At 38.5% G+C, this 13,391-nt stretch overlaps 1 protein-coding gene across 1 annotated transcript in view; it reads left to right on the forward strand.

The window, feature by feature from the left end:
* Positions 1 to 5,736, forward strand: part of TRAPPC8 (trafficking protein particle complex subunit 8) — an 82,664-nt gene extending 76,928 nt beyond the window's left edge. Inside the window, exons 28-29 of the mRNA XM_046671554.1 lie at positions 3,668 to 3,757; positions 4,686 to 5,736. Of these exons, the coding sequence (XP_046527510.1) occupies positions 3,668 to 3,757; positions 4,686 to 4,920 (325 nt within the window). The 3' untranslated portion in view covers positions 4,921 to 5,736. The remainder of the gene's footprint in view (positions 1 to 3,667; positions 3,758 to 4,685) is intronic.
* The last annotated feature ends 7,655 nt before the right edge of the window (positions 5,737 to 13,391 follow it).

Consider the following 13,391-nt stretch of genomic DNA (forward strand, 5'->3'; position numbering starts at 1 on the left):
ACCACATCAAAACTGTGCATGGAAGTATGTGAAAATAAGCAGGTTAGATAAGGATAAAATGAGGCACTTTTTTCCAACTGTGGCTGCACATCGGAATCACCTGGGAAAATTTGAAAATTGCTCTGTCTGATACTCAGGCCAATTAAATCAGGATCTCTGGAAGTAGGACCCAAGCATCTGTATTTTTTAAATGTCCTCAGATGTGCATGTGAGGACCAGAGTGTATCTGTATCAGTCATTGTTGCCACAATAATGCTTCATAAGAAACCACTCCAGAATTTAGTAGTTTACAAGGCATTTAATCTCACGCTCCTGAATCTCTAGGTCAACCACGATCTGGCTGAAGCTCTGCTCCAGGCTGTGGGTTGGTTGGGTTCATGTCTGCACCACATATATTTTGGGCTCAGTCCAAATGGGCAGCAGCTACTTGGAATGTGTTCTTCTCATGGCAGATCTCTGGATACAAAAAGTGAGCCTTATTGCAGTAGCACATTTAAGGGTTTGTTTGCTTTGAAGATATTAATATTTCTTAGCCGAATAGCCTCACCTTCATAATCAACAAAGACAGTCCATAATCTCACAATGGGAAGGTAAGGGAGTGAATAACTGCTAAACAATAGTTACAGTGACCACGGTAACCAAGATTGAGAATCACTGAAATAGAGGTGATTGGGCATCCTTGTGAAACTAAAGAACAGAAGCGTAATTGAATGAGAGAGCTGGAGAGATGGGAGATAGTGGTCAGAGAATGGAGTAACTAAGTATTATTACAGAGGCAGCTATTTTAGGTGACTAAAAAAAATTCACGGTATGGTTATGGAAATTAGATGGCTGAGTTTTGAGTAGTACTGGTGGTTATGGAGGTGATAGGTCAAGAATTTGAGGTATGGAGTGAGTCGTCTACCTAGACAGTGAAGTTGTCCAGAATGATGACAAGGCTCGGGATTGAAAGGAAGAAAGCAAACTCATGCTAAAGCTTTTAATAAATGAAGCCAATAGATGATATGGAAGAGAAGCCTAGTGTTTCTCATCTAGCTGGTATGCCTCTGCTTGACAGATGTGTTAGATGAATGCGGGGTGGGAGGTGAAACAGATGTTTCCCTCATCTTTACCTCAGAGAACTCAAATTACCCATCCCTTCCCCACACCCAAAGAATCTCTGCTATACTGAGTTATTGTCCTTGGTTTTAGTTTGTCAGTATGGGGACAGAAAAAATGATTAAAATCTTTGGAGTAGTTTATGACAAAAACGGGTGTCTTTACAGAAGAGGTAGGAGGAAGAAATCATCAAGAAGTGGCACTGAGGATTACATTAACGATACATTCTGATCGACATGTGGAAGATGTGGGAAGAAAAGCAGCATCTGTTGTTGAGAGGGCTATAGAGGAAGCTGTATGCTCAGCCAAATTTCAGTTAAAGTAAGATGTAGAAATCTAAAGAGAAGACACTGAGGATCTAGAGGAGTGTTCTTAATGTAATGTGGAAATGGGGGGCGGGGGGAGTGGGACAGTAGGAGGTTTGGTCACGGCAGTGGAACACAGAGCAGTAGAGGAATGAGAATATGAGAAAGAGTATGTGACCAGAGATGACAAACATGTGAAACAGATGGGGTTTAGCTGTCATAGCTTTTCAAAATGAGAAGTCATATTAGATAATGTTTATGGAGGTTTTGAACATGTGCTGGGCATCATTCTCAGCACTTAGAATATTTGATCTTACCTAATCACCACAACAAACCCGAGGTAGGTACAATTATTGTTCCTGGTTTACGGTTGAGAAAACTGAGGCACAGAGTTGTTAAGCTGATGTTGGAACCCTAGCAGCCTGACTCTAGAACCTATGCCTTTAATAATGCCAAATTTTGGTTGTAGGGGAAGAGTTGTCAGCAGTTTGGTCTTTAGGCACTGTTTGTGGCTCATCAGATTAGCATTTTAGAAAGACTGTTGTATAAAGCAGTGGTTTTCAAAATGTGGTCCCAGACCAGAAGCATTGGCGTCATCTGAGAACTTGTTAGAAATGTGAAGTCTTGGACCACACCCCAGACCTACTGAATCAGAAACTTTGGGAGTGGGGCCAGCAGTCCTTTTAAACCAGCCCTCCGAGTGATTCTAGTACATGCTTAAATGTGAGAAACAGATCAGGTCTGAGAAACACCCAGTGTAAGGAATGGATTGCATCGGGGCACAAATTCAGAGGCTATTAGAGTAAACCAAGAGACCTGATGACTTGAACGCAGAAGGAAAATGAAGATTGAAGGAAGTAACCAGGTTCCAGAGATGTGTGGGAGAAAGAATTGACAGGAATTTGTGAAGAATAACGGAAAATTGGGAATGGGGGCTAGTGAGACAGTAGCCTCTATTCCCAATTAAAAATCACAGAGTATGGTGCCTAAGGTGTACTGGGGGTGATGGGGTGCTATTCGCTGAAACAGTGAGTGGAAGAAGAGAAGGAATGAAGATAATGAGTTTGGTTTGGGCTAGGAAACATTCAGGTGTTCACATTTCTTCTTTTACTAGAAGCATTTAGATAAGGCGTGGAGAATTTGACATTTGAGGATCCAGTGGGAACAGAATAGCGAAAGTTCCTGAGGTTTTGCCTTGGGTTACAAATTCTGCAGTTGGAATGTAACTTAATGAGGTGCTTCGGAGTGGAAACTCACTCAGTAGTCTTTGTTGCCCTCCTTTCCTTGTGAGAAGTTTGTGGGGGAGGTAAGGGCATTACACCAGCAAAATCTGAGGTTATGTTTTTGAAATTATCTTAGTTTTTGTTTAGGGAAATCTGTTATTTGCAGTATTGTTTAGAAAGTATTTCTCAGTAAGAGTATATAAAATTTCTGAAAGCATAAAATATATTATCTGAGCAGAATTTTAAAGTTATTTTGTGTAAGCTTATCAGGTTATTATTTTTCCTTTTTTACTCTCTTTGTTCTTTGTGTTTATGGAGCAAAATATAAATAAAGTAGGTAATGAGGCTTCATTTGTCTATAGGTTAGTTATTATGTTCTTGATTTGCAATCTGCACCAGTCTGTTCGTATGTCCTCTTCTGTCATTGCCTGTTGTTTCTCCTGTGCTTTAGTAATTTATTACTTATAAAGTGATATCAGCAACTAGGTTACCTGAGCAAATGTGTCCACTTGAAAGGGCTTTCCTCATCACTTCTTGTATAGAAATAATTCTCATATTCTCTAAAACATGACTTTTATGCAAATTTGATAGAAATGCAAATGTCAATCTAGGCCAAGTTCTCAAAATTAAACAATTTTCAAGTAACATACAGAGAACAAGGTTAATTGTTGTTAAAAATAAGTCATGATTTTTTTATCCATTGATCTTTCTTAGTTGAGATTATTTTGTTTTTCATTTTGGAAAGTAACCACCTGGAAACACTTTAGTTATTTTTTAAGATTAGTTATAATAAATGGAAATAAAATGGCTTTGTGGATGTGTATATTCTGATATTCGGTATTCAGGCATTGTATTAATATGTTTTACTTCTTATTTACACAAATAATTTGTCTTGAGTGATTTTAGAACTCAGTTTTTTTTCCTTACTTGAATCTATTGTTTTTAAAGAGCCTGTGCTCTGTTAGGTATTTTTAAGTGTTATTTTCAACAATTTTTTTTTAAACACACAGCTAACCTCTTTTGTTTGTTTTTCTTCCATAGCCTTTGTTTAGTACCAGTCACTCTTTTACTTTCCAATTGTTCTAAGGCTGATGTTGATGTAATAGTTGATCTTCGGCATAAAACAACGAGGTAAAGATTTATTTAGTGCAAGATTATGTCATAGTTTAGGATTGATTTGAGAGCAATTAATATTTTGAAATAATGCAAATCATTACCAAGCATGGATGGAGGAAATTTACTCAGGCACGCCTAATTTTTTGTTTGGTATTATAGAAATTTAAGAGTTACAAAGGATTGTCTTAGCATTATAATAGTGACAAAATGGAAAGCAGTTTCCAAAAGCAGCAAATTATTTTGACGAGAGACAAAAAGTTTTATAAAAGTTTGTGATAGAAGTATTTTTTTAAGATTTTTTCCTGATTATAAAGTAATACTTTACCAAAAAAAATGCAGGTCTCTACTCCCATATCTGATACTGTAAGAGCCAAATGCTTTTTGGAATTCAGAAATTTTGGGATTTTTAGAAAAGTAGTATGAACTGTATACTAATTATTACTGTATAACACCCCACACAGAATCTGGGGCAGCTCTCTGAAATCCAGACACATTCTGTTTGATTGTGTGTATCATAAATTAACTAACTAATGCCTCACTGATAGATACAGGGTTGCTTTCCATTTCTTAATCTTATAAACAGTTTCAATATTATAAGCATTCTTGTATCCACATTTATTTTTATGTATGGGTAACCAAGTGGCTAAAAGCTCAGGTTTGAAATCAGGTTTCATCATTTACTAGCTGCTGTTGTGAGCATTAAATGAGAGAATTCACTCATAGCATTGTGCCTAGAACATAGTAACTGTTAATAAATGTTAGCTATTAAAGCAGTAGTAATAACAGTTATTGCCATTATTATTAGTAGTAGTAAACAGTGAGCTTGATAAAATAATTTCTAGAAATAGAATTACTAGATGAAAGGGATATGTTGTTAAGGGACCTTGGGGAAAAAAATTACAAAGAAAAAACCCTCCAACTTACCATTTTTCTTCTCCCTTAGTCCAGAAGCATTGGAAATCCATGGATCATTTACATGGCTTGGACAAACACAATATAAACTGCAGCTTAAAAGCCAGGAGATTCACAGTTTGCAGCTCAAAGCATGCTTTGTCCATACAGGTGTTTATAACCTTGGAACTCCTAGAGTATTTGCCAAGTTATCGGACCAAGTTACAGTGTTTGAAACAAGTCAGCAGAACTCCATGCCTGCCCTGATCATCATCACTAATGTGTGAGCACTTGCAAATTTGTACTGAAATCCACAGGAATCAGTTTTATTTTGCGGATTGGGTTTTACAGCAGTATTTGAAATACCTAACTTGTTATGGAGGTTGGTGTCGGATCACTGCAAAATATTTTTGACTGGTCAGTTTGTTGATGATACAAACAAAGCATGTTGGACTGAGAATACTTATGTTCTTTTTTTGTATTTCTTTAAACCCTGGTAATAATTTACATGTCATACTACAGAATTTCAACATGTCCACGCACCTTATTAAGTCCCACCTTAAAACCAGTGTCTGAGTCTGCTGTTACAGCTTACTGATGCTATATGCAAATTAGGAGATAATTCTGAGGAAGGAAAGGCCTTGCTGGCAATACTCCTGTTAAGCCATTAGTCTCTAAATTCCAGCTTTACTGTGAAGTTCTATAGAGTGTTAAATACAAACTTTTCTGTCTTGCTCCACACAATTCTCTGAAATCAGTTTTGAACTTTGGTTATAGAGTCTTCATACTTCAGTATCTGATGTCCTATTACTTATATATAACTTTGTAAAAAGAAAAAAATTTTTTTCTGATGCTTTGAATATAGTTTTGAAAGGAGTTTGACCTTTTTTTCCCTCAGTCATCTCAGCATAGAGTGCACTATTTCACAATATGAGATTTTTGTCATTTAAATTATCATATTCTTTATTATGTAACTTTAACAATTGAGTTGATCTGTTTAAAATATAAATCTACTCAAGTTAATTAAAAATAAGCTTTTCAAAAATGTATTATATTTATAACAAATGTACTGTAAATAGAATAAAGACATGCTATTCACTGTATAGCTTTATTGGATGCTGTTTTTTTAATTTTGAGGACTTAATATATTCTTAATTTAAAGTGAATGCTAATCATATTATTATAGCAAGTACCAGATGAATTTCCTGTGAAAGCTTTATCATCTTTCTTTCCCAAAGTGAAGTACAGTCTTTGTCCTACAGTCCTTGGTGGCCTTGTTATACATGAGCAAATGAGTTTTATCTTTAAATGTGTCATGTCTGATGCCCAGTTACAAATTTGGATACTCCTTTTATATCCTGGAAGAAAGGAAGATAAATGTTCATTGAACCTATTGTTAATAACCACATAGCAGACTCTGATGCTGGTTTTGGCAGACTAGATAATTTAGTCTTCCTGCTGAAGAAAAGCAAAAGGTCTCAACAAAATAGAAAAATATCTTACTAAAAACAAAGTGTTACCAGTATAGTCAATTTTAGTGGGCCAAAATGCAGGAGAAGAGAGTCCAGGGAGAGGAGGCCATCATTTGGAGCTACTTTGCCTTGGGAGGCTTCTCCACTTAGGAAGAAGCAGCTAAGAGGCAGAGCCTCACCTTTGACAGACTTTAAGACAAGAAGTGTCGGTCAGGAGAAATAATCTAAACTGAAGCAAGGGGAGAAAAAGGGTGGGAAATAGGCAAAACTGTAAGAGACCTACTGGATTCCGTGAGAAAGTATGATTATTTGGAGTCCTAGAAAGAGGAGAGAGATAATAGGACAGAAGCAGTATTTGAAGAGAATCTGAGAATTTTCTAGGATGGACATCAAGTTACAGATTCAAGTAGTTCAGTAAATCCCAAACAACATAAATAAAAAGAAATGGATATCCAGATTCATCATAGTGAAACTTCCAGAAAATAAAGATGAAAGAGGAAGCAATTTTTTTTTCTGAGGAAGATTTGCCCTGAGCTAACATCTGTGCCAGTCTTCCTCTATGTTGTATGTGGGTCGCCTCCATGGCATGGCCAGCGAGTGGCGTAGGTCTGCATGTGGGATCCGAATGTGCAAACCTGGGCTGCCAAAGTGGAGCATGTCAAACCTAAGCACTACGCTACAGGGCCCGTCCCGAGGAGGAAACAATCTTGAAAACAAAACTTACTGGAATAGTAGCAATAATTCAACTGATAGCAGACTTCTCAACAAAAATAATGGAAGCAGAAGGTATCTTCAAAGGATTGAAAGAAACTAACTGCTAAGCCAGAATTCTAAACTCAGAAGAATGCATTTCAACAATGGAGATGAAACAAAGATATTTCAGACAAATAAAACCAGAGAGTTCACTTCCAGGTGGCCCTTGGGACAATGGTGTCTTCCTAAATCTAAACCTTTCCGTTCATTTTCCGAATAAGTATATGAATCAACAAGAAGAGCAAGTGAAACCACACCTAACTCATATTTTTAACGTAACAAGACAGAGAATACGACTAACTTCAAATTATCTGTAAATGGCAAGTTTAGCACTAAATTCCAACAAGCTATCTCAAGCATCTACTGCGAGCCTTTGTAAGAGAGTGGAGATGGGAAGACAGGAATCCAGAAAGGCATGTGGAAAGGTGATAAGAGAACAGAGGGCTAACAGTGAGCTGAAATCACTGAACAAAGAGAAAGGCTACCCTAACTATAAAAGTACTCAACAAGAGATATGGTAGGTCAGAGGCCTGATGACAGGCCAGGCACTTGAGGCTTTGCACTGGGGCCTGAAGCAGCTGCAAGGAACAGGGTCCACTCATCACACAGCTGAGGAAATGCCTCCTAACAGGAATTCCCTCAGAAATTGGCTACTTAGAAGGGTATTGAGTATTTTGAGTCTTTTGCAGCCCAAACAACTTTCAATCTCAACTGAAGTTCTTCCAGTAAAGATTCATGCCCTTAGGCCTGACTTCCAGAAGACTCCATTAAAATGCAAATGCCTGTAGGTACCCTAAGAGCGTACCCTAATTGATCTTTAAAATGTGAGATTTGGCAGGTGGCTTGTAAGAGCAAGGCTTTAAATGGAACGGGATACCAGAACAGTGCCTGGAAGGGAGGTGAGGAGTGCTGGTGGGAGGAGCAGGCATGGGGACGGGGTCTGAAGGAGTAAGTGACAAGATGCTAAACAAAAACTTGATCCATTCCACCATTTTGCCTAGGGTCAACCCAGTTTGATGATATTCCATTGCTTGTTCCCAGGATTGGTGGACTATAGTTTATTACCTCAGGAGAAGTTTGCATGTCATGGTGCCCCCCTCCCCGTTTCTCTCTTGATTTTTAAGCTGTGATGGAAGTCAGCTTTACTAACTCCAACAGTTCTCTGCAATTCCTTACCTACTTGAATTAATTACTGTACTTGGTGGCAGGAAAGGACACATCTGAGAACTGGATGTTTCTGTGAATAGCAAAAATGAGTTCTTTTTTGCATTTGAATGGTATGTCTTAATTCAATAAGCATTCCACTAGGATGCAGTATATTAAAAAATCTGAAATCTTTTGAAGAAATCTGAAATCTGTTGGTTAGAAAGTCTGGTTTCAAAATAACTTTTAATGAAGGGGCGTTTGGTTGCGAGAGGGAACTCTGAAATGTCGACGCAAAGCCCTGATGCCGCTGGAGGAAGGGCAGGAGAGTGTTTCCAAGGAAGAGGACAGGCTGTCCTATGGGCAGGAGGGTCTTTGGGACCCACGCTCAGCCAAGGCTGGACCAGGTGGGGCCCCAGCCCCTGTCCCATTGGCAGCTGCCACTGTTTCTTCCAGTCTGAGTCCCAGCATCCTTCTAGGGATCTGCACAACAGTGAGAAGAGATCAGAAGATTCTCCAGGTTCAAAAAGATTCTAAAGAAAACCTTGACACATAGCAACTTTTCGTGCGGGGCTGCTGGAAGGTGCTCTGTGCTTCTGGATTTTACTTGGGTCTCTGGGCTTCTTCCCTCTGCACTGGATTTTGATGTGTATGGGGCAAGGTGGAGAGGAAGGTCACATCTAGGGACACATTTCTTTCTTGGAAGTTAGGTCCATGGATTTGCAAAAAAGTTTAGGAAGAGAAAATAGAGTGAGAGAGGCTGTAGTCAGTGGTGTCCTGGAGCATGTTTGCAGCACTGCCCAGAGCCGATTATTAAATTTTCAGTATTTCTGTGAAACAATTGTTAAACACAGCCACTAATGAAAAATTAAATTTTATAAACCTACATCTGAATGAATAATTACATTAAAGATAAAGATAATAAATACTCAAAATTCATCACTTCCTAATTATTTTACTATTACCTATACTTCTGAGGTTATTTTATGACTATTGTATTTGTATGGTTGAAATACTATACAGTCATCCCTCAGTATCCACCGGGGGTTGATTCCAGGACCCCTGTGGATACCAAAATCTGAGGATGCTTAAGTCCCTTATATAAAATGTCTATAGTCTGTGTATAACCTATGCACATCCTCCCATATACTTTAAATCATCTCTAGATTACTTATGATACCTAATGCAATATGAAAGCTATGTAGATAGTTGTTATACTGCATCGTTTGGGGAATAATGACAAGAAAAGTCTGTACATGTACATTACAGACACAACCATTGTAGGCCTTTCCATCTGGAGTTGGTTCAGTCTGGATTCTGAGCTACAGATAGGGAGGGCTGACTGTATTCATTGTACTACTACACCATTTTGGATAAGGCACTTGAGCATCTATGGATTTTGGTATCTACAGGGGTTCCTGGAACCAATCCCCTGTGGATACCGAGGGTTGACCATAACGGTGTGCTTCTGCTCATCTCTTCCTAGCTCTGCATTCAATGAAATCTTGCTCTGGTAGCTTGAAATTGGCCAGAGTGGGAATATTTGCCCCAGGGAAATCAGCAAATGCTACACATAAGGGCTAGATTTGCTGATTTTTGCTCTTTACTCTAGACCTAAGAAAGTCATGGAGAAAAATGTTAATAATTCAGCTTAAATTTACAAGTGTGGCATGCCTGTGCTGCTACATTGTGAGTAGCACACATAGTTGAGGAAATATTCCTCTAATATCCGAAAACTGTTATGCAGCTCAGCAAAGAAGTTGTTCACGTCATCAGTGAGCAGTGAAGATCTATCTGGCATGTGTCTTCTCACGCTCCTCTTCCTCCTTAACATAAACGAAAATATCAGCCAACATTCATACTGGAATTCCTCTCATTTGTTAATTGCAACATACGTTGGTTGTACAAGAACTTGACAAAACAACAAAGGCGCTCTGTGAGAATCAATGGGCTACGTGGAATTTACGATAAAGAGTACTGCATATTTTATTATTATTTGTAAATTGTGTGCAACATAGACTTTAGATCAGTTTACAAACTTTTTTTCCTGGGGAGTAATTTGATAAACATGGATCAGCACACCCCTGGGCATGAGCATAGACCATGAAAACGTTAGTGTTCTGACATCCACATCGCAGTTAGGCAAGAGCTGAGGTGTCTTATGGAATCTCCCTGCCTTTAGGACTCCGTAGGGCAGTGGTTCTCAAAATGTGTGAGCATAATCATTGGGGCAGCTACTAAAAATGTAATTCCAGAGTCTGCCTCCCAGCAATTTGGTCTACCTCCTAGACCAACTTTGTTGGTCTGGTTTGAGTATGGACTCTTGTTTTTGTTTATTGTTTTTAAATCTTGGAGTTTTAACAAGAGGGGACCTGCACGCCACACTTTGGGAAACACTGCCCCAGCTGAGAAGCACTTGTATCCAGCTGCACATATTTATAAAGTTTGTTTCAAGTTCCACATCATGGAAATATTCTTCTTCTTTAAAAGTTCTAGGTGGCTAGGCCAATGTTTTAAACATATGCCCCTAAGATGTGGCCAACTGTTCAAAGATTAATTTTCTACTTAAGGATATTGAAATAAAAATTGAGTTTACAATAGCTCATTTGCTCAATTAGTTAAAGTAAACAAGAAGGCTGGGGTTGACATTCAACCCAACTTGCCTGTCAATTTTATTATTTCTCAGCCATTGATCATAAATAACTATTAACTCTTACCAACTTTGGAGGTGTCCGTTTATTAGGTTACTATTAAGTTCTTTTGGGCAAGTAGTGTAGTCTCTACTGGGTATAGGTGGATCAGAGCTATAGATAGGAGGACCACTTAAGTTTTCATCCAAAATGAGACATTTTGAGAGCGAAAGGGGACACTATTAACAATTACAGTGGGACAACAGGCATAAACTGAGCATGTTCCAGGCACATGGGGATGTGTATTCATGTTAGCCCCAGCTCTCTTCCCTCTCAGGCTGTCCGCCTACTGGCATGTCAAAATGAGTTCTGCACATACAAATACGGCACGTTGACAAAGCAATCAGATGGCTTATTCTTAGATGCTTAAGGGCGTCCTAGTTCCCTGCCATTTTGGCAGAAATGTTCACTCAATGCAAGTGTAATGATGGGTGGCAAGATTCAGTTAACCTTCGGATTGCAATCATGTGACAGAATCCTCCGGTAATTTAGTGGCTGGAGCCAGGAGTGAATTTTAGCTCTTGGCCAATAATGCCACTCCAACGGGTATAGGCTACTGGCCTAATAAGATCCTTAAACCCTCTGCTTGCAAGTGTGGAGGAGCTTGTGCCATATTTCTAGCCAATACACGTCTTGAACACCACTTATATCTCCTTTATGTTGATTAATGAGCTAACTAGTGCTAATTGAGACAGCTGGTATTTGAAAGGCTTTTGGTAGCCACTTCTGGATTATGCACTGACCAGTTTTTCAAAGGCTAGATAACCACCCCTGGATTAGGTAGCTCAAATGTTTCTAACTACTCCTATGTGGTTAAAACTAACTTAACTTACATATGTATCACACTATCCTTGATGAAATATTTTAAAGTAAATTATACTCAGTATAACATTTGATCACAATGTGAGTAGATGAGTACAGGTGTTCCAAGACAGAGTATTTCCTCTGAGATTGATAAGAACTGTAATAAGACTTGTCTTTAAGGACAATATTATAAAATAGTATTTCCCAAAATGTCTTACATTGAATAGGGTGTTAATAGGTATTAGATGAAAAAAGAGTTCCCTGACTATACAAACTAGGGAAATGCAGAATTAAACAAAACTAAAGAGTTTTCTTTATTGCTCATGTGCATTCATGGGGAGTTTCCCAAACATATTTGACAGGGACCAGCCCGTCTTAGCCAAAACATTTTTCAGAACTAGTGATTTTCTCAGAGGCTAGAGATGGGCAACCTTTCTCTGTATAGTAGCAGATCGTAAGCCTTTTAGGCCTTGCGGGTCATACAGTCTCTACTCTAACTGCTCAACTCTTCCGTTGTAGCACAAAAGCTGCCAAACTCAATACGTGAACGAACAGTGGTGTGGCTATTTTTGTAAATAAACATCTGTTTCTGCAAAAGTTTTACTAGCTTTAACACTGTGTGACATTGTCAGCATATCTTGGGAACCTGGACTAAAGGAAGAGAAAGGCGAGAGCACAGAGCATGGGGTGAAGGCGTGCCTCCTTCCTTTCTAAGGAGGTTTAAACACTAAAACCTAGCGAAGGAGTCCTGAAACCAACTGTATCCACTAGAGGGCACAAGGACTGCAATTTTGCATCATGGCCATCCTTACCATTTGCCTTAAAAATGTTGAAATTAGCATTTTAGGTGGGAGCAGTTAATGGAGTTGGGGTTAGCATTCAACGTTTTTTCCTTCTGCTACAGAGGATTAGAATCAGGCAAGTTAATGATAATTTACCAATCTAAAGTATTCACAGGATTAAGCCAGGAAATACTTCATAATTAAAACTTGCTGGCTTTTTAATAGTCTTTACCTCATACAGAGAATCAAGATGGAGCGGCTTTCTTGAAACTTTTAATATTTTAAGACACTGTAAAGTTTTATTGATTGAGAATTCTTTTAATTTGTCATGGTGCAATCTAAAATGGAGGCTAAAATGGAAAATTGTTAATAAAACTTCTGATAAAAGATATGGGTTAGAATTCCTCCATTCTCACTTGTTGGCTGTGGGCAAACCTCTTTAACCTCTTTGTTTCCTTATAACACAAGATTCTTTTATGGTCTATTTAAGTGAGATAATGGGTTTTAAAGCGCTTGGGACATAGTTGGTGTACACTATGTACTGGTTAAGATGTGTTGGTGAGCCACACGTTGGAGTTTCAATGTACCTTCGAAGCTCTCCTAGTGGGATACGACATTATAGGGCAAGACGACTGAAACCAGAAAGCCTTCAGGCTCTTGTGGAGAACAGGAAAACTTACCAACTTGATTCAGTCCTTGGGGCAGCTTTCTAAAGTATCTCATAATTATCCAAAAGTCAAAATCTGAGAGAGTTTAGGTGCTGGGCTGGTGACCTAGTGGTTAAATTCGCTTGATCCGCTTCAGTGGCCCAGGGTTCATGGGTTCAGATCCCAGGGGCAGACCTACACATCACTCATCAAGCCATGCTGTGGTAGCATCTCACATACAAGATAGAGGAAGATTAGCACAGGTGTTAACTCAGGGCCAATCTTCCTCACCAAAAAATAAATAAATAAATAAAAAATCTGGGATTATTTATAAAAAGTCATAAATAATCTTTTAAACTTTACAGCAGAAGTTATGGTATTATAAACTAAAACATTAATTTCAAAATCAATACCAGGATTGAGATATGAAGTATAGTACTTAAAACCTTAGATATTTAAAGTAAGGT

Source organism: Equus quagga, chromosome 9 (assembly GCF_021613505.1).
Source record: "Equus quagga isolate Etosha38 chromosome 9, UCLA_HA_Equagga_1.0, whole genome shotgun sequence".
NCBI classification, from domain to species: domain Eukaryota; kingdom Metazoa; phylum Chordata; class Mammalia; order Perissodactyla; family Equidae; genus Equus; species Equus quagga.